Source organism: Rhipicephalus sanguineus, chromosome 6 (assembly GCF_013339695.2).
Source record: "Rhipicephalus sanguineus isolate Rsan-2018 chromosome 6, BIME_Rsan_1.4, whole genome shotgun sequence".
In the NCBI taxonomy this organism is placed as follows: Eukaryota; Metazoa; Arthropoda; class Arachnida; order Ixodida; family Ixodidae; genus Rhipicephalus; species Rhipicephalus sanguineus.
The window spans coordinates 177,422,913-177,447,702 of record NC_051181.1 but is presented as its reverse complement, the minus strand read 5'-3'; the positions used below and the strand labels follow the sequence as shown (position 1 = coordinate 177,447,702).

General features: G+C 45.4%; 1 protein-coding gene across 1 annotated transcript in view; it reads right to left on the bottom strand.

The window, feature by feature from the left end:
• LOC119397092 (leucine-rich repeat serine/threonine-protein kinase 1) overlaps positions 1–19,107 on the bottom strand; it is a 140,557-nt gene extending 121,450 nt beyond the window's left edge. Inside the window, exons 1-8 of the mRNA XM_037664533.2 lie at positions 18,840–19,107; positions 15,971–16,092; positions 14,057–14,334; positions 13,155–13,425; positions 12,280–12,402; positions 9,813–10,062; positions 8,757–8,886; positions 8,062–8,156 (exon numbers count right to left, since the gene is read on the bottom strand). Coding sequence (XP_037520461.2) covers positions 8,062–8,156; positions 8,757–8,886; positions 9,813–10,062; positions 12,280–12,402; positions 13,155–13,425; positions 14,057–14,334; positions 15,971–16,092; positions 18,840–19,014 — 1,444 coding nt within the window. The 5' untranslated portion in view covers positions 19,015–19,107. The remainder of the gene's footprint in view (positions 1–8,061; positions 8,157–8,756; positions 8,887–9,812; positions 10,063–12,279; positions 12,403–13,154; positions 13,426–14,056; positions 14,335–15,970; positions 16,093–18,839) is intronic.
• Between the last annotated feature and the right edge of the window lie 5,683 nt (positions 19,108–24,790).

The window sequence follows — 24,790 nt, the reverse complement described above, 5'->3', positions numbered from 1 at the left end:
TTGGGTAGGCAGACGTTGTGGGCCTTCAACAGGTATGAAGTGATGAGGGGGCTGTGGAAGATGGTAGCGGTACCGGGGCTGACGTATGGGAGTGCGGTGCTGTGCATCTCATCCGGTACAAGAGAATTTCTGGAAAGACGTCAAAGAGAAGCCGGCCGAGTAGCCCTGGGCGTGCACCGACAGACACCTATTGAGGCGATACAGGGAGACGTGGGGTGGTCCTCCTTCGTGGCTCGTGAGGCGGTGGCTAAGGCAACGTACGAGAAGCGTTTCATGCGCCTCCCCAGTGCCAATCTCGCGCGACAGGTGTGGGTGCACACCATCTTTGCCAGCTGCTCAACAAAGTGGGCACGTCGCACACGTAGCCTGCGGGACCGATATCACCTCCCCACTGTCTGTCTGGAATCCACGCAGGGCGATGTGAAGGTGGCAGTGCCAGCGGTCAGTACAAGGCAGCTGGTGCGGCAGCAGGAAAGGGAAGAGTGGGTGAGAACGGCCGAAAAGAAGTCGTCTATGACTGTGTGCATGATGGGGAAGGGAGACATTGCCAAGGAAGCTTTTTTCGACAATTCACGAGGAAGTGGTTTGTTGGCGGAGGCACGATCTGGCGTGCTACGTACTCAACACTGGAGGGTACACTATGTTGACGGGCAGCAGACACAATGCATCCTTTGCAATGCAGCAGAGGAAACAATCGAACACATAGTCCTCCAGTGTCCGAAGATCCACCCACCCTCCGAGACAACATCGCTACAGACGGCACTCGGTTTTGTCGAAGAAGAAGACCAGCGTAAAGGCGCCAGAACACATGTGGAGTTAACCAAACAACGGTTGGAACACTGGTGGCGGTATGGTGCGTCGCGGTGACTCCCGTGCCCATGTTTCCGGGAATGTTTTGGAGCCGCGATGCTCTGAAATACGTTTCTTTTTTTTAAAGACGATAGTCTTTCTTGGGGAACTTAAACGCAGAAATTTTGGTCTGTCTTTCTGTCTGTCTGTCTGTCTTTCTGTTTGTCGGCACGTCCCTCGATTCAGCCACTCGGCCAAAGTTGAACCACTTGCCCAAGGGCCAGCCGTCTTGAACTGGTATGGCTGTTCATACTTGTGAACGTTGTCGATCAAAAAGTAAATATCATGCATATCTGAGGTGCAACATCACTAGGTAAGTATTACGTGACGTGTTCCTTTAATAGAAAATGCATACATACGTAATTTTAAGGACCCTCGTTTCTTAAGCTGCGCTGAAATGCATAAGAATGGAAGCTTGAGCGAGTTGGTATGCGTTCATCTTTGTTGAAACAGCGCTCACTAGACGACGACGAAGTAAAAGAAGGCACAGGACAGGCGCTGCCTGTCCTATGCCTTCTTTTACTTCGTCGTCGTCTAGTGAGCGCTGTTTCAACAAAGCTGAAAATGCGACTGCGCTGAAATTTGCCTTCCTCCGTGCCCTTCGCACGAGCTCATGGTTGTGTTTCGGTTTCGGTTCTGTATTGCACTGTACGAATGCCATGGGTTGGTGTTGAAAACTTTAGTTTTGAGAAGGCCAAGAAGGTGAAAAAAAATATTTAAAAAATGAAAAAGCAGCGTTGTGGGCGGCCTTCAGGCTGCCGGTTGTGGGCGCCGCTCTGGCGTTCCTGTTTTACCCAGGCGACGTGTAAATAAAAGAGTGTGTGGAGAGTACTCGTTGAGTGCGGACGTTTCTCTGCTTCAGCGCTTCGCGCCAAACCGCGTTTTCGGGCTGGCTGGCGTCCCCGCCGGTCGCGTTGGTCACCGCCGGTCTTCGCCTGCTGCTGCGCCGGGACTACCAGCACGCAACACAGCACTCATGTTTCCCGACGTATTGCCAGATGGCGTCCATATCTCACACAGCGCCTCTTCTATCGTCTTTACACGACATTTGCAGCGAAGCACGCAGATACGCGGCCAATTTTTTTTCCTTCTTCTTCTTTCCTTTTTTTTTTTAAAGTTTTCCAGGCTACGCCGCACATTGAGCGCAGGCAACCCGATTCAAAGGGTATAGCCAGATCGCCATCGCCATCGGTTCCTGTATCCCCGCGCTGCGCTGCCATCGCCGCCATTCTGTCGAATGTGTCTGCGGTAAAGCGTTCTGTGCGCACGTTCTGTTTTATCTCGAGACTTGCTTTATTTTACGATCTGCTGTCTCAAAAGATCTGAGTTAAATGGCGCCAACGGCGCCCTCACAGCCAGCGCCGAAGGCCGCGCCGACGACAACGAAAAGCGGCAGATACCGATTTTTCGGACTGCCAATTTTTCGGACGCCCGATTTTCCGGACATGCTCGAAAATTCGGACGCTTTCGCGGCACCGTCACCAGCCCCATAGACGTCAATGGTCAAGAACGTCGGAAATTTCGGACACTAAAACTCTTCGGCGTCCGATTTTTTGGACTTTCTGCCCAAATTGCAGGTCCGAAAGGCAATAATTGAAGCCCCCACCTCTGCCGCGTCTATCATCTCGTAGGTTCGAACCAGCGCTTTCGCGAGTCGACCTGTTTGCGACAGTAGCAGAGCCCGAAAGTCAGCTTTGTCGTGATGCCGAAGTGTTATGGGGTGAAGCGGACCGGAAATTCAAAGAGGCCGCTTTCACGGCGCCGTGCGGCGATGTCTTTACGGATAAGCAGTGGAAATGCACGGACGCGTGATGGCGGCAGGTGGCAAACGTGCCAGTACGGCTCAATCGCTGACAAGCCTTACGATAAGCATCTTCAGTCAACTGCTCGATAGTGCATGTGGCCTGGTGCAGTTGCATGCGTAGTGCGCGCATTTAATAGGCGAGAACCCAAGCGCGCCGCGCCGCCATTCATGCTGCCTCTTTGTGCGACCGCTAAGTGCGCGGCACAGATGCGTTGCCTTCACGAACGAAACCAGCTCGTCATCGTACAGCGATCACATCAAACTGGCGGAGATGCAGGCGGACTTGGTTGCACGTAAGCGGAAGTGCGGGCAGCAACGCATTGACAACTTTTTTCGGCCACCGGGACCCTGAAGTGTCAATAAAAGTGTTTTTTTTTTTTCTGACGCATTCGTTTTTTCGGACATTCGATAATTCGGACTTATTTACGTTCCCCGTGGAGTCCGAATTATCGGTCGTTGACTGTATATGTTATTCAGTCACTGGCAAGGGCCTTAGAAGTACCACATAATGATCGGGTCCCCATAACGCGTTTTCCTGTCTGGTTCCTTGTAATATGTTTGAGTGTTTCAATGCAGCATCGCAATGCTACGCGGTGAAGCATACCAAAAGTATAAGTGGGTTTAGCATGTGTTCTTTAATTATACACGTGCACATGTGCCATCTTTGGTCACTGTACAAACACCCATAAGTCTAATAAGCGTATGGGAAATCTTTCAGAGTTGTTCTGGACATATATGCGACAACATAAGCCTTTGTTTCGCTACACGACAACACATTGCCAATGCTGCCGCTCGCAATTTGTTGCGAGCATCTTGAAAAAGAAACAGCATAACTTAAAACACGGACGAGAAACGAACAGACGACGACGGGCGTTGTTTTTCTTCAGGACGGATTGATACTAACGAGCTCGTCTTCACACTCTTTTCAGTTGTTGCATGCCCCAGTGCTACGTGCAACGTAGTTTACGTAGCATTTCATAGATGGTACACAGCCTCCAGGTGGTATCACCACCGGTGGGATAGAGCGGATGACACTCACGGCGTTAAGTTCGAGGAGCAATCATTAGGTGGAAAAAAAAATCCAATTCTCACGACAAAATTAAGAGATGAAATCATTACGCAGGCAAATACAGTAAATTAACACGGAAATGGCAACAAGGCTTCACTTACATCACTAGTAGCAGTACGTCACAATAGTAGCAGTATGTCACTAGCAACTATTTCAACATAAGTAGCTCTCCTTCTCCAGGTGAATGAGGTAGAAATCACAATGAGGTTAACCTAAGGACGTTCACATGGGGAGGTGCGGAAACAAAGCTTACCCGGACGTCGGCTCCCGGCAGGCCACAGCGAAGCAGCTCTTCGGAAGGCAACAAAGACGGAATGAGCAGGCTGCGGCCGTCCCAGGTCAACGCCACTTCAAACTTGTTCAGCAGGCTCAGCAAGTAGCTGCGTGTTTCAGCACTTCGGAACAAGTGCTGCAGGTCTTCCAAGCGCATGATGCCTGTAAAGGCAGCCACCCCAGTGATTCGCACCTTTCGAAGATCCGCATAGAAGCTGCTGCCACAAAGCATGCAGCGATAATGCCCCGCTTGTTTACTACACCTGTGTGATGCAATTTTTGCATACCTAAAGAGCACTTTCTCTCGTTACCTCTCTTGTAATTACACTTTACAAGCTAACATCACAATAGTATGTTAACAATCTTGGGGGCAATAATTTCTCTTCCATCTTTCAAAGCTCTTGCCTCACTACTCTAGAGAACCTAGTTTCACGCATAACACAACAAATGCCTCCGTCACAGTGTGTTACTCACCATTGCGTGCAAAAGGGTTGATCTCACGCACAGTGACTACGTGGGCCAACACGTCGCAAAGCCACTGTGGATCCAAGAAGTACAGGTCCTTGAGTGTGGCATCTTCGTAATGTAGAAGTACACCTGCAGAAGCCAACACAGTCTCACTCACTCACTTGTGCACTCACTAAGTTAGTAAAGTGCAAGATGTACACAGCTTTAGATACAGTACACACAGCTTAGCACATGCAGTAGGTGCAAAGTGTATGATGTACACAGGTGTAAGGTACACACAGTTTTTAAAATTATTACTAGACATAACAAATGCAGTTATGGCTTAAATGTTGTATATGGCTCGTATGTTTGTTCCGGGCTAAGAGAAACCTAAACCAAAATGTGGGTGCCAAAGTGACATTGCTGCCTTGAAATAACCTGCATTGCAAAGCGATAAGCTGTACATAGTACAGTAGAACCCTGTTGATACGTTTTCCATGGGACAGCAAAAAACACAGTAAGAGCCGCGAAACATAAAAGCCGAGAAACAGGACAAAATCAGAAATTAGAGTAGTGGTGAGAAGCACACACAGTTTTATTTCAAACATTTCACTTGAAGAAATCGTGCAGCATCGCACGACAGTGGCAGCAGTGACGATGGCAGTGACGATGGCAGTGACGGTGGTTTCCAGTGATGGTTGAAAACGGTGGCAGCTGTGACGTTGTGACGGAGCACCCAAACATGTCAAGACGCCATGTTTAGACGAAAGATACAGATCTCAGAGGTCGTGTTTCTGGTGGCGGGACTTAAAAATACACCATAAATGTGGCCCTTACCGCTTCTGGCAACCAATTCGATCGCCAAGCCACCAAGTGGACCAAGCCAAGCACGTGAAAAGTCAACAAGCCCACCCGGGTCATCTTGGAGGGCTGGTTCGCAACATACAATGCGGGAATAGTCCCACAGCTGTGACATAACAGCGCGATTCCCAATGCACTAGATCCTATGAGAGCTATGCCGAGGCCGGCCGAAAATGACGTAACAGTCAGGAAAGCACAGCACCCAGGAAAGTAACAGTGGGGTTCTACTGTATTTCACAAAGCACCTATTTTTATGTGTGCATTAAGAATGATAAAATTAAATCGCTGGGTCAAGTATCCTGAAAATGCACTGCAAGTAAAGCGGGACACAACAGTGGAGGGTCGTGGATTAATTTAGACCACCTGGCGTTTATTGACACGCATTTAAATGTATAAATAAATAAGTTAGTGAGTACAAAGATATCAAGATCACACAAACTTGTAAATGATGTTTCGGAGTAGGATGGAAAACTGGGCGAGTTGGTGTAGATTCATTGCGGCTAACAGCGCGAAACACGTATGCACGAAGGAACTAGAAGTGGACACAACACAGCGCTGTGTTGTGTCCACTTCTAGTTCCTTCGTGCATACGTGTTTCGCGCTGTTAGCCGCAATGTTTCGGAGTGTCTGACATGAAGAAGAATTAAAATGTCATGCACTTAGCAGTAGTATGTATAAAACAAGAAAAATGTTGACAGGCAGGTGCATAGCCAGAAATTTTGTCGGGCAAGGGGGGTGGTTGAACCCCTTAACCTTATGAGACGCTATGTACACTACTGTGTACAGCACTTATTTTTGCTATTTGTATCGACTAGGCACTAAGAAAGGGCAAGACACATTGAGCTTTGAATGCATTGAACATTGTGCATAATAGATTTGTCTTCATTTAACTTCATTTTGCAGTGTACTGTTGCATATGATCACTTTGCTGAAAGCACTACCATATTCGACAAGTCGTTCGAAGTGCTGTTTCGCGCGACCCACGTTGAAAGTACAATTTTCTTTGCTCAACTAATTTTCGAATATTTCTCAAACATTTTTCGAATAATTCGAAGTGAAATTACAGAAAAAGTTGCAGAGAATCCCTAAGTATGTTCTTGTGAGATAGCAACATGAAAGTGTTTCTTTTCGCTAGGTTGATGAAGCGCTGGTGGGGTCATATTTCATAGTTGTTCTTTTTATCAAGAATGAGGCAATGTAGAGGCCGAATTCTATTTATGTAGATGATTTGGTGCAACCAAAGTGTTGCCGACAACACTTACACGTGATGGGCAAAAATGCCATTTCCTCAGCCTCTCCTCTCTCAACTACTGTGGAAGGCCAACTGGTGTGGCAGAGAAGGGAGTGCTCCCTTCAAGTCCGGAGTTCCAAATCTGCCTCGTAGACGTCGATATATAAGAACATCTGAAATTTTGGATGCTAAAAAGCTTTGGCGTCCGATTTTTCGGACTTCCTGCCCAAATTTCAGGTCCAAAACAGCATTAATTGAGCCCCCAACTCTGCCAAATCTTTCATCTCCATATTGGAACCAGCATTTTCTTGAGTTAATACATTTGCGACCGTAGCGGAGTTTGAAAGGCAGCTTTGCCGCAATACGGGAGTGTGATGAGGTGAAACATATTGAAAATCTAGGGACCACTTCCAAACGGACGTTGAATGTCTCTTGGCTAAGTTCGACCGTAACGGACCTTGAAAGGCAGCTTTGCCGCAATACGAGGGTGTGAGGAGGTGAAGCATATTGAAAATCTAGGGACCACTTCCAATCAGACGTTGACTCTCTTGCCTAAGTTCGACCGTAACGGAGCTTGAAAGGCAGTTTTGCCGCAATACGGGGGTGTGATGAGGTGAAGCATATTGAAAATCTAGGGATCACTTCTAACCGGACTTTGTCTCTTGGCTAAGTTCGACCGTAACGGAGCTTGAAAGGCAGCTTTTGCCGCAATACGAGAGTGTAATGAGGTGAAGCATATTGAAAATCTGAAGGGGTCACTTTCAACCGGACGTTGACTGCATTTGTCTTTGGGAAGTTCGAATAGTTCGAATAGTAAAATTTCAGTGCGAATCGAATCGAATAGCAAACACTATTCTAAAAATATTCGAAATTTCGAATATTCGCACACCCCTACAAATTTGCACTATATTTCTAGCCTGAGATTTAATTTATTTGTGCAAAAAGAGAGCACGAATGGCTTCACAATAAAGGGATATTTAATTAAACAGTAATTAGGAATTATTACTATAACACACATAAATTAATGTGTTACGACATAATATTTGTCGCAATATAAAATTGAGTGCCTTGAAATAACATTGTATGAATCTGACGCATTTACAGACAGTTCTTCACAGGTGACGTCTGAAAGGGTTAAACCACCCCTCTAGCTATTCCAGGGCTCACAAGCATCTCAGAAATAAAGCTTTGCCATTTCCTCGATTCAATTCCTCACATAAGAACAAGCATTTCTTCAAACTTCTACGCTCCCTTTGTGAGAAACTTGCGTGTGTGCGTTTTTTTTTTTTCCTTTCGTAGCATCACGCTAGTCTTCCCGTGGCAATTTCATTGCCAAACAGATTTCTGAAGAACTAATCTGCAATGCTAAGTCTGAGATGAAGCAACACGTTCACACTCACAGCCCATTTATCAATGGAGTGTGACAGAACATGGTAGGAGACTTCATCAGTACAAATAGGTTTTCAAAGCCTGCTAGACGCCTCTGCCCTTGCAGCTTCAACAGCTTTGACGCAATATTGAACCCACCATTGTCGTGCAGAAATGAGGTGGCCTGGTTGAGCTCTGCCATGTCGCGAAAGCAGCAGTCAAACTTCTGATGCAGTTCGTGCATCACCAACATCCTGCACAAACAAAAGATTTCTCATCCGGTCAAAAAAATATTTAGTGACGAAGGTTTTTAATAAGTAAACCAAAGCACACGAGCGGGTGTTTTTTAAACATTTTTGTCTTGTAAGAACTTGTACTTTTATGAAACAACAAATCAGCCACACATTCTGTTTCCTTCTCCAGTATATTCACGCAGCATATGGATGTAGAAAATAAAAAATGCACAACCCCTTAATTATTAAAAAAAGCATGGATTTATTTATTTAAATATTTTCACCAAGTTCATTGTGCAGAAATTAAGATCCACAGCACTAGCGCAGTCAAAAAGGTGTAATGTTCTATTGCTATGACAAAAAAAAAAATCTGAACAATGTCTCTGCACTACTCACGATTTTAAACACATTGTCTCTATGTTTCCCATGAAACAAAGGGGTGAAGAAACATACAATACTGGTGACTTGTAAAAGGTGTAAAGGAAGTCCATCAGAAGGCTACCCCATATAATAATGAAACGAAGCTGAGAAAAAGAACCATGCACAACATTCTAACTGCAACACTGGCTAAAACGTGCAAATGAATGGGTTCGCAGGGATACACCAGTGTCATAAACGCACCGATACTGCTCGGCATGCAAAACGGGTTCCTTTCCCTGAAGCCGCCGCTCAAGAGCCAGGCTTCCCACAACGTCTTCCAGGGCCAAGTAGGTGGCTGGGATGCGCTGCTCCAAAAGACGCTCTTTGCTACCTGCATTACAGAGCACATACCAAGCACAGCAGCCTGTGAGAATGCAACAAACAGTTAGTTGAAGTTGCCCAGAACTTCGCACTAAGACACCAGACTCCTGCCAGGTTTGGGGCAACTTGCTTCCGTCAGGCTATGTAGCCTTTTGCTTTTGCTTCGTTTTTTTCTGTTGTACGTACAGAAAAATAAAACAAATCTCAAATCAAATCAAATCAAAATTGTGGGCTAATTCATCAATGGAGAAAAGTCTTCGTACAAGTGACAACAGGTTGCCAAGAAACAATGGTAATAAAGGCTGAAAAATAATACAACAAATCTACTCCAAGGCCATTCTGCTTCACCAATGGAATGAGCCTGCCATAAATGCTGGACGATAAAAGTGAAGTATAATTGAGGCGAAGCATTTGCTACATTGGCAGGTTTTACAGGCAGAGACGAGACAGAGCATGCAACGTTTCATTGCTCCTCTGCTATACACCTGCAATGCACAATACAATGCACTCTCATAAAGAACACCCACTAGCGAGTCATTACGGCCACGTGCATGTTCGGGCTAGTTGGTAATCCATGATTTCTTCTTTAGCGCAAAAACTTCCGAAACAAGGGCGAAAAGAATGCGACACACACAAGCACTTAAGCGCTTGTGCAGCTCACATTCTTTTCGTTCTTGTTTCGGAAGTTTCTTGTGCTAAAGAAGAAATCATTACGGCCAACTTTAAACATTATAAATCGAAAATAATGGCTGATTGAATGCTATCTAGCATATGTCCACACATTCCTTTTTTTGACAATTCACTCATTACTGGCCCAATATGTACAAGAGTAGGCTGCGCAGTACGCAGGTCCTCAGGTGGCGTACGATAATGTATCACAGTATCTGCATGAAGCAAGGAATTCAGCCAAACAGAAGCAAGGAGACTGGTGTTTACCTGGACAGCGCATGTCAAAGGCCACGTCGTAGATGAGCTGGCAGAGGTGCCGGATGTTGTGCCGCGTGCGGCAGCTAACTTCCAGGGAGTCGAGCACGCGCGGGAGGCCGCACTTGTCCGCATCCACCACGCCCAGGAAGCGGCTGCGGATCAGTGCCTGCAACTCCTCCGCGTAGCCATCTGGGAGGCACTCTTTCACCAGGTCCTGGTGTGTGCCCACTACCAACACGGGGGCATTTGGAGCACGCGCCTGCAAGGTGAACATCGTTAGACCGTTAATTAAAAGCACACCGCAATGCCTTTTAAACTTCAGAGGAGTATTGATCTGGGGGCTTGTTGGTGCACCGTTACAGAAGGAAGATGATTGCAAAAAGAGCAGTGATTTGATAACAGCTTTATCGTAGTATGATAGATATACAAAATGCACATTGCAACAACTTCACTTGCACATGCCAGTAACCTATCATTTAGTTATCATTGCCTAAAACCTGATCTGAGAAAAATCAGTCCTTGATTGGATAATGATATGGAGGTATCATTATGTTGTGGAGTGCAAGAGACTCTACAGCATGCGGTGAACAGAGACTACATTTTTTTTCAGGGAAAAATATTTTTGTGATGGATCGCAACTAAGTTATGGTCGTGTGGCAGTGTTTCATGGTTGGCTTCAACAGAGCTGCGATATGATTAGTGTGTCAATGAGACTGCACAGTTGTATGTCAGTGTTGACATTACACCATCACGAAGACAACCAGCAACACAACCCTACAGAGATGCATATCACATATAGCAGAGATAATCAAAATACTTACTAAGGTCAGATATGTAGCAATTAGTTCCCAAGCTCTTGGGTAAACTTCAGGCAGCTGCAAACCAGTCCTTTAGGACTACTGAAAAGGTGCAATTACTCACTTATACTGTCTTTAATTTAAGTAGAGCTGTGCGAATAGCAAAATTTTGGGTGCGAAGCGAATTCGAATAATAAAGATTGAGTGCGAATGGAATCAAATAATTTTCGAATATTTCTCAAACATTTTTCGAATAATTCGAAGTGAAATTACAGAAAAAGTTGCAGAGAATCCCTAAGTATGTTCTTGTGAGATAGCAACATGAAAGTGTTTCTTTTCGCTAGGTTGATGAAGCGCTGGCGGGGTCATATTTCATAGTTGTCTTTCCTATCAAGAATGAGGCTATGTAGAGGCCAAGTTGTATTTATGTACAATATTTGGTGCAACCAAAGTGTTACCGACAACACTTTACACGTGATAGGCAGAGATGCCATTTCCTCAGCCTCTCCTCCTCTTTCAACTTCTGTGGAAGCCCACCTGATGTGGCGGACAAGGGTGTGCTCCCTTCAAGTCCGGAGTTCCAAATCTGCCTCGTAGACGTCGATATATAAGAACATCTGAAATTTTGGATGCAAAAAGCTTTGGCTTCCGATTTTTCGGACTTCCTGCTCAAATTTCAGATCTAAAACAGTGTTAATTGAGCTCCCACCTCTACCACATCTTTCATCTCCATGTTGGAACCAGCGTTTTCTTGAGTTAATACATTTGCGACCGTAGCGGAGCTTGAAAGGCAACTTTCCCGCAATACCGGGGTGTGATGAGGTGAAGCATATTGAAAATCTAGGGACCACTTCCAATCGAACGTTGACTGTGTCTTGGCAAAGTTCGACTGTAACGGAGCTTGAAAAGCAGCTTTGCCAATATACCGCGGTGTGATGAAGTGAAGCATATTAAAAATCTCGGGACCACTTCCAATCGGACGTTGTGTCTTGGCAAAGTTCGACCGCAACGGAGCTTGAAAGACAGCTTTGCCGCAATACCGGGGTGTGATGAGGTGAAGCATACTAAAAATTTAGGGACCACTTTCAATCGGACGTTGTGTCCGCAAAGTTCGACCGTAACGGAGCTTGAAAGGCAGCTTTGCCGCAATACGAGAGTGTAATGAGGTGAAGCATATTGAAAATCTGAAGGGGTCACTTTCAATTGGACGTTGACTGTATTTGTTTTCGGGAAGTTCGAATAGTTCGAATAGTAAAATTCCAGTGCGAATCGAATCGAATAGCAAACACTATTCGAAAAATATTCGAAATTTCGAATATTCGCACACCCCTACTTTTAAATGATTGAAAGCCCTGCGTGGTAGCAGAACCCACAACCTGTTTTGGGCTATGTTGACACTGGCAGCAAGTTGTTTATTCTTGTTCACTCACATATCCCTAAATCCCGTAATCACTGCACTTCAATTAGAAACGACAGATAACACCACATATGCTTTCCTTGGCTAATTATGTGTTGACGTCGTATGGCTCTGTAATAAAAAGAAATCTTAAAATTCATTAAACATGTGACAAGTCAGCCAACGCATTGATATTTTGGTGAAATTAACAATAATTTCGAATTACAGGCATCCAAACTAACGTTTTATGTCGATAAAAACAAATGAGCAAGAATGCACTCACTTGGATGTTGATGAGCCATTGGTGGATGCCTTGGACACCTCGTTCACCGTCAGTTATACGCCACACCACCAAGTACAGGGAGCGCTTCGACAGGAAGTACTGGTGGGTGGCATAGTACTCTTTCTGCAACACCAATGACACCAACGACACCACCTGTTTGTCGCTTTACTTGTAAGTGGCGGGTGCACGAAATGAACACCAAAGCAAAGCTAATATACACTAAAAGCATCAGTTTATCATTCAATACAAGTTCATTTGCAAGTCAGTGCCCACTATCCTCCACTTTCATATTCTACAATGTAGTTCGAGCATGTTAAGATAGGTATGTCACCAATCATCTTGATCTTTGCTCATTAAAACAGGATGGAGATACAAGGCAACAAGCACATTCTTTGAGACAATGCCCGGTGTACTAGAAATCTACCGCCTACACAGTGGAATCTCGTTGATAAGCTTCCATTTCGTATGATTTCCAGATGACAATGTTCATGATATCATCATGAAGCAAAACTGCACGATGTTTTAGGAATTTGGACTGGATCTTTTACCGGATAGTACGTTTCAGTCTGTGTGCTTTCCAGAAACGCATGAACGAGGTTAACAATCGTAATAATAAATGTTGTGGTTTTGCGTCTCAAAGCCACCGTATATTTATGAGAGACGCCATAGTGGAGGGCGACACATGGGTGAGCAGTGGAGCATCATAATTACTAGACCACCACAGCAGGTTATGAATGATGGTAGTGTATTCCAGAACATTCTTGTTAGAACGAGCATACATGGCATTAACAATGTCCGAACTTTCTCACTTCAGTTGTGTTATTTCCTTGTATTCCCTGCAAGTCTGGTGCACTAGCTACGGTATTCCGTCTCACCTGGCCACCAAAGTCCCACGTACGGAATGTGACAGGACCGTGTCGTCCCTTCAGTGTCCAGTCGCCCAGGTCCACGCCGACAGTGGACAGCATTACCCCCCTGGGCGTCTTCAGACCGAGGCCCCTGTGGCCCACTCTCTTGCCCCAGTGTTCGGGAGGCCGCTTCCGGTACGAGCCCGTGCCTTCCTGCCGCAACTGCTCCAGAAGAGACGTCTTTCCGATGCCTTGCACGCCCACTATCATCAACTTCATCCTGGTGTATGGCCGAGCACTGCGTGTCAACCACAAAAGGACAGTTGACAGCCGCCACAAAATACCTTTTACCATTCCCAGAGCCCTACATTCACAGACTCTCGTGGAACATAGAAAATTCAGTGCTACCTCACGATTAAAACAGCACAAGAAAACACAAGACGGTGTTTCCCGTGCCATCTTACTCCAACTGCTTAGCGAAGCGCTAATGTTACCAAATAGCTCAACAAGCCACTTATCAACGGTGGTGCCTGTGCAAAGCTACAACACCGTTGGTCAGCAAATGGAAAAAAAAAAGAAGTTCACAAACTGAACTAGGCAGCGCAAAATTCTATAGAGAATTCGAACAGCTTCTATGAAAAAACGACAAAACTGCCATTGGCACAAAGTCCCACCAGTAATATACTTAGTGCAGTGTGTTATTTATGTATGACTGGTGCGTGGACTTCTAAGAAGTTTTGGAGTTATGCTGCTGTTACAAAAAGAAAGCATAGCGGAGTGCTGCACATGAATTTTAAAATTAAGGTTTCTTTAAGGTGCGAACAACTAGACATTTCACCTCCATTACTTCGCCTTTCATTTCCGTCAAACAAACGTGGCCACTGCCACTTGGAATCAAACCTACAACCTCAGCAGCGGCAAGCACTCACTCCTGGAGAATGGACTTGAGGTATCCCACGAGGTCGGTAGTGCGGTAGCGCGTCGAGCGCACCATGGACGCCAGTGGCTCGTGCAAGCTGCATCCACGCAGGTTCAGGTTCCACAGCTTGGACAAAAGGCCAAGCTGCGGGGGAAGCTCAATGATGCCCGGATTCCCGCTCAGGTTCAACACCGAGAGGGAGCCGAGCTCAGACAGCGTGGCCGGCACGTCGCACAGCAGGTTGTTGCTCACGTCCAGCATGGACAGATTTGGGAAGAGCGGCACCTCCTGTGCGCCGTGATAAGAGAGGAAAATACTTTTTTTTTTCAGCGTCGATTCAAATCAAATTCTGGCGTCTAACGTTCCAATGCGACACATGAACTACTCAAAGGATCATATCGTGTGTAAAGCACAAACATATGGAACATGCACTGGAACAAGAAGGCATGAACGCGAGCACGTAATGCACAATAAATAGTTGTAATGTATCTGATATTTCGGTATGAACCAGGGAATTAGTGTACCAGTGGGCTATCAGACGACAACGGCGACTTCTCGTGATACTTCGTCTAACCACAATCGTAGACTTTCGTTTTTTCTATTCGAAGAGCGCTCTTGCTGAAGAGAGATTTAAAAGAGAACACGATCACTGGTCTATCAACTTCAATGTAAAGGAATTTTTCTTTACCTTGAGACTTTCTGCATAAATGATTTTACGCAGTGCAACCTAAACTGACAACGGAGTGAAGGGAGCAGCGCAGATATGGACGAGGACAAAGAGGCTGCATGTGCAGTGACCGAGCTTCACGAAAACGAGCGATGCACATCTTGCTTCGTGATCGGTGAGCACAAACCACATCTGCAGTGTTGGCCATTGAAATGTTTCCAGTAAACTGTAATTTAAAGGAACACTAATGTGGGTACAAATCTGCAAACGAATTTATTGCTGCCACTAGCACTCTAGAAAAAAACACTGATTTTGCCGAAGCACCAACTGGTGCTTTGGTGTCTATAGGTTTTTCTCTAAAAAAATGCTTGCATTATTTTTCCCAGCAACCTGACCATTGTTTGAGCCCTTTGTGGGTAGCCATGAGCCTACCTCGCATAAGGCTTCAACACAGTAAAGAATCTGGAAAGAAAAAGCACAGGCCTTACACGAGTAAACATGGTAACATCGTCAGATATCTTTAAGCTCTCTCACATTTCTAACAGGGGTGCGGCCCCCTTTCTAAGAAGACATTTGATTCAATAAAGACCGTAGTGCTCAACAGAGCATGGAATCTGAGATTGCTGAAGTTTCTTAGTGAGAGAAGGAGAAGGTCTACCGAGAAAAAAAAGGGTAGAGTGATTGCATCTATGTACCATATTTTCTTGCGTATAATCCCCACACACAAAAAAACACAGAAAACGCAGAGCTAAGTTAGGGGTGTGAGTTAAACATGAATTTTGGCGTGTCTAGTGGCTTCAAGGCAATGCACCTCGGCAATGCAAGGAAGATGGTAATGACGACGATGGCTTAAACTGACAGTAATTGAGGATGCGGGAGTGACACAGCTTACATAAAACAACAGAAAATAAAGTTCTTGCAATCTTTGAGCATAGTTCGTGGGGTCATTTTATGCAAGGTGTGAAATTAATTTGCATGTCTGATTTGCGTGCGTAATATGCAGGATCTTTATTCTAACATTTTCTTGGGTTGTTGTTGAGGTTGTGGGCTTACATGCGAGAAAGTACAGTAAGAGGCTACATTCACTGCAGGTAACTTAATCTGCAGAGGAATTGTAGAGCTTGCTGCAGTTGCCTCTGCAACTAAATCATCTCTTAGGACAGAATAGATTGAGCGAGGTTTCCAAAAGAGTAATCAGAATACTCTTGATTGATTGTTTGCCTTTTGTGCTCCTGTAAAGACAGCATGCCATGTCACCTTGGAGTCGCTCCCGTCTTGCTGCCCCACCAGACCTTGGAGCCCAGGCAGCTGATTGCTGGCCAACAGTAGCGTGCGCAGGTTCTCCAGCCGCCAATGGCTCCGGTGAAGGCAACTTCCACCTGAGCCGATACCATCACGTTTCCGTTCAGCTAGTTCTCGAAAACATTACACAACCATACACATGAAAATGCCGCGGTGCCACGAGAAACCTTAAACTACAGGGTTTGTCCTTAAAGGGAAGCTGAAGTGGTTTTAGAATTCAGTAAAAATTTGTTGTCAACAAGGTCCAGCATTATTGTTGACGATGGTGTAATTTTTTCCGCTGTTGTGGCAGCAGGAGCTTTAAAATACGCGAAAGAAAAGTTCTTCTTGCTCCGCCCACGCGAACGTGCCAAAAGTGTGCGTGTGGAAATGAACTAACCGGAACAACGTCATCGCTGGTAGCTTTGGCGGAGCCGTGCAGTGCCGTCGTATCTTCAACTATGGCCTCCGCGACTAGTTCCGGCTGCACGCGTTGGTGGAACTGATCGTGAAGGCCGTGCTTTAACAGTGCTGATGTTACCGATGACGCAGCACACCGAAGATGACGTCGCCGCGTTCGCTCAGCAACTCAACAAGCCCTGCGGCTGCAGCCGCTGTTTTTTGCCAAGAAATGCTATTTGCGTTCACTTCTGTGAACTCTTACATTGGTTTTTGCTAGGGATGGGCGAATAGCAAATTTGAGGTTCGAAGTGAATCCGAAGCGAATAGTGATTTAGTCGAATAATTTCGAATCGAATAGTTCGAATAGTATATAGCGCATATTATTATGAAAAATGAGCGTTTCTGTCATGACCCTTGCACAATATTTTTTAAAATTGGAACTAGGTATGAGCGAATGTCACTTTTTTGGTTTCAAATGAAGTGGAAGCAACCTTGAATAGTATCAAGATTTGAATAGCAGTAGGGTGCAGGTTAGAAGTGGTACAATATGTTACAATTTAAAAATTACTATACTTAGCGCATATAAGCCCATATAACACGATTTAAACTTAAAAAAAAAAAAATGTACACTTAGCCTTGAAGTGTGGCTTCGCGGCAGTGCAGATTTCTTCTGTAAAGGTAGTTTCACGGTACAGCAACCTGACGCTGCAGTGAAACCACCTTTACAGGGGGTTATGTGCGGTCAAACATACATATAGTATTCGTTCATTTCGAATACTTCGAAATTTCGAATAATATAAATTTGTATCGAAGCGAATTCGAATACTGTAATATTCGTTCGAATATTCGATACACCCGAATATTCACCCATCCCTAGTTTTTGCATTCAGCGGGGATAAAACTATGATTACACCCTCCAAAGTCATTTTTTTTTTAAAGTGCTTCAGCTTCTCTTTAAAGTAACGAGGCCAGGTCTGGTAAAAAATGTTATTGATCCGATCGAACATATTAAAATTCTTCAAATTAGTTGCCTCGGGTGTCGATACACTACTTTCAACGTGGTTCCCACGCTGCAAAGGTTCCCTGAAAGTCAGCTGCCGTGGCCTTCATCAGAGACTGTGACAGCCTGTAGGTTGGCGGGAACACTGTCGAGCTTCGAGAACAGGAAGAAGTGTGCTGGGCTCACATAAGGGCTGTATCAGGTCTGCATCAGCCCTGATGTGAGCTCCACTGATAGGATCGATACATTTTTTTACCAGATTCAGTCTCATCACTTTACGGACAGACCCTGTATACATGCTCCTTCCATGTAAAACAATCACACTTGGCAAGTCGGACTGTTCAGTAGCACTTATAAGATGCTTAATGTTAATCTTAAAGTTGGTCTCGAAATTCTAGACCAGGCATCATCAACATTATCACAACATTATGTTGCAAAAGAAACCACTAGCGTGTACTAATAATAATAAGTTCAGGTAACATGGCGCCGCTCATAAAAATAGGAGGACATGTTAAAAAAAAATTACGTATTCAATGAAGATAGCCCAAGGTGCCTTGGCGGAAACAAGGGAACCCGTCATACTTCCATGTCTTACATGAAGGCTTGTGCGAATATCAATGTTATTGGCTCAAAGCGTGTTGAAGCAAATAGTAATTAGTATAAAATAATTTCACAGCAAATAGTTCTAATTGTGGAATTTCATAAAAACCTCGTGCAGGTGCATGATGTTGACAAATTTTTAAAAAGCTCACTTTTCGCTTGCCAAAAAGAAAAGTTTACTCTACGGAGTAAATTTATTGTCAATGTTTTGTTATTCAGATAATTAACTGTATGCTATTATTTTCGCTTTTTTTTTACCGCTCCATTGTAGTTGTGGGTGGGGGTTAGCTGAGGTAAAGTACTGTGCCTTGTAAAAGTTACTACAGTTTCACCAAATAACCGACTTCAAAACTACCCCTTATGGTGTGGCTTCACTGCAGCATGGACTTCACTGCCATGAAACCACCTTTGTAGGCATCTTATATGGGGGAAAATGTGTAATTTGTTCATTTGACATACTTAGAAAATCTTTAATACTAAAATTAGCACCAAACATCTTAACGGTATTCAAACATTCTTAGGAGCTTCAATTCCTAATGAAGGACTGAAGAATTTAACAGATGTCTCTGTAAGTTATCATAATAACCACATTTCCACTTTTCAACCCCCCCCCCCCCTCCCCTCCAATAAGTAGGGGAGGAATGCAGTGATATTGACAAACTCTAATGAGGTGTGCCGTCAAAATGGTGGCTGACACTGTACATCACACACTGTAATCACTGCCAGTATTCCTGTCTTGTGGGGCTGCCTATTAAGACCTCCTTAGATGCTTTTCAAGGCTTTTAAAGCAAGCGCTTCTGAAAAGGTGTCGTAAATGATGTCCTTGCGGATTCGATGACCTACCGGTTGCGGCACAGGTGGTGTCACTTGTGGCCGGCAGCCACCACACTGCCAATCGATTGGACGACAGGTCGAGGTGGCGCAGACTAACGGGGTAGAACCTCAGCTCGCCGGGTGAGGCCAGGCCGTTGTAGCTTAGGTTCAATCGAGCCAAGTGGGGAGACCTGCAGGCCAGCATCGGAGGCAGCCTCTCGAAGGCATTGTGCGACAGGTTGAGGCTGCTCAGTGGGCAGCCTGAGCCGGGACCTTCGGGCGCGTATGTCTCTTGCACCTACAAGGAACAAAAGAGGGGGGGATTGCTCGAGGGCTCGTATCTTTTCATTAGGCACAACCTAAAGGAACCAACTGACAATGAAGATAAGGAAAGTACAGTAAAAGCTCGTTAATTCAAACTCTGTCAATCTGAACTGACACCCTGGTCCCGGCACAGCCCAGTGTATTTCTATGGAAGAAAACTCCTGATAATTCGAATGCATCAGTATCCACAACGGTTCATTCGAACTGGGAGCCCCTGGTTTTGATTGCTCTTCGCAAAAGTCGGCCCATAATGATCACAATGTGTGGCAAAACCAAACCAAACCAAATTTACTAGAGATTCAAAACAACGAAAGAGCCGTATTTCTCAGCAGGTGAGTATTCGGACAATGCGCTGGAGCTCTTGGGCAAGCTACAAACGATGCTCATGGAGTCGCGACTGAAGCAATGCAAGCTGCTTATTTTTAATTTTGATTGCGTTAACCCTGCCATGTAAATAAACGCGTTTTGGAGCATAAATAGTGTCATATATTTCGACATTAAGGCTCACTGCTCATATGAATGCATGTCTGTGCTTGTTTCAGGCGTATTACTGACTAATCAAGTAATTCTGTTTGCTATTAGAGCTCCAGCAACTTAATTTACGAAATCACCTCCCATAAACATGTAGTAGCGCCTAATTCACGATACGTGCAGAGGTGGCTTCTTTGGGTTCTGCCCGTGCAGTGTAGCACGATGTCTGTTCATTTTAGTGCTCGCCCGCTAATTTTAGCTCTGCTTAATTCAAACAATTTTATAGTCCTCTTTGAGTTCGCATTAACAAGCTTTAACTGTATATGGGACATTACTTGTATGTTTTTAACTTTAGTATACCATTTATGACATAAATGGAAAGGAAATAAAGTGGATGAAAAATCCACTTGCCGCAGGTAGGGACTGAAACTACAACCTTTGGATAATGCGTCCAATGCTCTACCAATTAAACAGCGGAGGTCACTTTCCCATCCACTTTGTTGGATATTTATGTTTGTGTAATACTGGGTGTGTTAGCCAGCGCTGCTCTCAGTCATGATGGCGAGTGTAGAACACTCTTATATTGCCAACTGGCGTCACGTATGACGACACAACTTAATGAAACCGACAGACAACAAAGCTAAGGAAGGTATAGGGGGAAATTACTCATATGTTTTAAACTTTAGTATAAATGAAGGAAGGAAATTTTGAGGGCTCGTTTCTTTGTTCGACAAGGAAACGAGCCCTCAAAATTTCCTCCCTTTATTCATTCATAGCGAGGGTCTTGTTCCGGCAGACGTGATGCCTTCAGGTAGTATGCAAAGGTTTATTGGTCAACTGTCCACTTGTTAAAAAGGTTCATGTGCTATGTGACACCATTTGGCAAAAAGAGTGTTCCACGCTCGCCGTCATGGCTAAGAGCGGTGCTGACTAACACTCCCAGGTTTGAATGCACATAAATAACCAATAAGTGGATGGGGGGGACGACCGCTGCCGTAGCTCAGTTAATCCGAAGGTCGCAGGTTCGGTCCTTGCCGGCGGCAAGTTGTCTTTTTGTTGACTTTACCCATATCACAATACACTTGAAACAATACAATTAACATCCCCTATACAGTACTTTCCTTGGCTTCATTATCCAGTTTTCATTAACTTTAGTATAGTAATTTTGACATAAATGGAAGGAATTAAAGTGGATGAAAAATCAACTTTATGTCATAACTACTACACTAAAGTTAAAAACATACTAGTAATGTACCCTACACCTTCTTTAGCTTCACTGTCTGTTCGTTTCATTAGATTGCACCTACTAGGGACACAGGAGCTCTCTTGATCTCATACGTAGAGATGACACCCACATCGTAACACCCAATAATGGCCCCATCACAGTAACCAATTTCGAAGGCTATTCTTCTTTGCGTTATGCAGGTGTGAAAACCAACATCATGGCCACCATGTTTTTGAACACCACGTAGCGAAGCAGGCAAAACAACTTAATGAATGGGGGAACGAGAATGGAGGACACAGTATGCTTGCAGCACCCACAACATGGTCACATATAATTGGTAACCGAAAAATAAGTCACCGAATTACAATAAGTGTTGCTAAGTTAGAGAATAGTAATTGATAAATTACAAAACTATCAAAACAATTTTACTAAGTTCCACACCATGACAACCGTCAGACAGTGAAGCTGTCACCCCTTTCATCAGGCATTACATTTCGCTCCTAAGTTTCAACAGTTTTCACGATCATCATCGTCATCGTCGTTGTCATTTCATTTTATTCTTCTTCTTTATTCAGCCCCCTTTGGTCATGTGACATGTGTGATGCCTACTGCTGTGGCTGCTGCTGCTGCTGCTGCTACTACTACTACTACTACTACTACTACTACTACTACTATTACTACTACTACTACCACTACTACTTACTACTACTACTGCTACTACTACTACTGCCGCTACTACTACTACTAATACTAATACTGCTACTACTACTACTACTACTACTACTACTACTACTGCTACTACTACCACTACTGCCACTACCACCACCACCACCACCACCACCGCCACCACTACTACTACTACTACTACTACTACTACTACTACTACTACTACTACTACTACTACTACTACTACTACTACTACTACTACTACCACCACTACTACTACTAATACTACTACTGCTACTACTACTACTACTGCCACTACTACTACTACTACTACTACTACTACTACTACTACTACTACTACTACTACTACTACTACTACTACAGTGGAACTTCGACTGTACGACTTTTAGGGGACCGCGCAAAATCGTCGTATAATCCGGGCGTCGTATAATTCGAAAAACCGAGAATATAGGCAGTGACGGTCATTGTTGCCCCACAACAGCGGGCACATAATGCCTAAGAAAGTCCGCGGCACAAACCTACGCTGCTCCGAGGAACGTAGATTAAATTAATTGAAAAAATGACAACCATGCATTTTATCGGAGGTGTGAACGAGCCTTCATTTCTCACCTTTTAAAAAAATCTGTGATTTTCTTCTGAGAGTTTGCCCAGGCACGACGCATCAGCTTTCTTTCGATAGCTGCAACATCTTGCAGCAAGTCGCCGATCTCGTCGCGTGCGCAAGCAAACCGCCGAATGTGGTCGACGTAGCACAACACGTCCGCGTAAGTCGGAACGGACGCGCTAGCCTCTGCAGCGTCGTCCATCTCTTCTCGTCGGAAGTTCCCGCAGTGTCGGGACGCACAGTTTCGATAATGACATCCAGCGACACTTCACTGCACACTGCAACGTCGTCGTCGGCACCAACATAGTCCGCGAAAGATCCAGGCAGCTCCAGGCTGCTGAACTCTGGTTCGTCGTCAACAGGCACTGCAGCTTCACTGGTAGAACAAGCACCACTTCTATTAAAGCCGCAGTGCCTGAAGGAGTTGGCGATGGTTTCTGGCGTGACTGCATCCCATGCACTAGCAATGTAGTGCATTGCATAAAGCACAGAAAGCTTCTTACCCAACTGCTTGCGTTCCACGCCCGCCAGCCGACGCTGCACCAGAAACTTCCGATATTTCTGTTTCATGCACTTGATGACGCCAGCGTCACGTGGCTGCAGCTGGCTAGTGCAATTGGGGGGCAGAAATACAACTTTCACATTTCTCAAATGCGACATATCTGATGGATGGCATAGTGCATTGTCAAGCAGAAGAAGAATCTTTCTGTTCTTAGCCCCCATTTTGGAGTCCAGCTGCTGCAGATATGTAGAAAACATAGCAGCCGTCATCCAGGCTTTCCGGTTGAACGTGTACTGGCACGGCAGCCTTTTCAAATTCTTGAAGCATTGCGGCTTCTCAAACTTGCCGATCACGAGAGCAGGAAGTTTTTCAGAGCCGTCTTCATTAGCGCAAAGCAATACGGTAAGACGCTCTTTGCTTCGCTTACCCCCGTGACAGCTCTCTCCTTTGAATGCCACTGTCTGTTCTGGCTGCATATTATAAAATAATCCAGTTCGTCCGCGTTGCACACGTCGGACGGCTTGTATTCCCGTATCAATTCCGGCAGCAATGCAGTCCACTTTTCTACAGTGTCGGAGCTGACTGACGCGCTCTCTCCACAGCAGCGGCTGTACACAACTCCACTGCGTTTTTTAAAGCGATCCAACCAGCCATTGGAGGCTAGTCGTCAATGCCGCAGCACAATGCAACTGTCTCAGCCTTCTCCTGCAAAATTGCGCCATCCATGGCAATTCCTGAACTGAGGGCCTGACGCAACCACTCAACGAGGGCCTTCTCCATGGCAGCATATTTGCCATCTTTCGCGGCCTTCCTGTTCAGGCCGAACTTTGCCGCATTTAGTAGGATGCTGTCCTTCTTCGCGAGGATCGTTTTCAGCGACGACTCGGGAATGTTCAGGTCGTGGGCAATGCTGACCTTTGTTGCTCCGTTCCGCTTCTCCGCCTCCTCGATTATGCGAAGCTTTTCTCCAAGCGTCAGTGGTTTCCGGTTCCGCGACATTGCGAGACGCAGCACTCACAACCAAGAATTCGAAAGCTTCCTCGCACACCAATGTCCGAACACAGAAAATTTTGCATGTGGACACAGCAGCTGCGGCGCAGCACAACTAACCGATGAGGCAAACACGTGAAGGAATGGCTGAATGGCAGCACGGCAGTAGGCCTATTCGATTTGCAAGCTTCGACCAATCGCGAGCGGCTAAAACGCCCCAGCCCTCTGGTAGCTAGACAGTGGCGAGTTCCGGTTCCCACGGCTGTCGCAAACGTTGGCTCAACAATCGCCGTTCAACACGTCCGGTATAACGACACGAAATCTAGTGAAAGTTATCGCATATACTAAAAAGCGAGGTCGAAATTATCTGCCATGTTATCTGCTCACAACGGTCACTACAAAACCACCCAAAAGAAGAGAGAGAGAAAAAAAAAAGGCGACAACGGAAGTGCGCAGTGCAATGCGACAAAACGAATGCGCTCCGGCTGGCTCCGGCTGGCTCCGGCCAACGTTGGCTCTGGCTAGCTATGGCCGACCGCATGTCGAAAAATTGAAGAGGCCCTGTGGTGGCAGCGCGGATACGAACTCGGTTCCTCGGTTTCCCGACTTTTTTCGCCCGGCCACAGTGTGTTTGCGTGCCAGCCCGCGTCATCGTAGGTCTTTTTTTTTTCTCGGACAGTCCAGCGAAGCGTCGTACGAGGCGGGGCCGGCATAAAATTGCGTCGTACAATTGAGGTTTTTAATACATTATTTCTATGGGGGTTTTGCCGGGACAAAGCCAATTCGTCGTAAAACGCGGGTCGTCGCAGGACCGGGGGACGTATAATCGAAGTTCCACTGTACTACTACTACTACTACTACTACTAATACTACTACTACTACTACTACTACTAGTACTACTACGACGACGACGATGACGTCACAGGCTACAGCTTCACTGTAAAAACGTAACCGATTATGAGCAATTTACTGCAATGAAACTTTTCACATACCAGTTTAGTTCCTTTCTATCAAAGAAAACAGCACTTGCCTCCAATGCGTGCCTCCAGAGGCAGTGATGTTCAAGCGGCCATGTTGGCGATGGGGCACGAGGAGTAACAGGTGCTGGTTCGGGCTCCTGTGGAGCAGACTTGCCTCCCGGCTCGCTGGGTAGCCTCGACAGCATGTTCATGGACAGG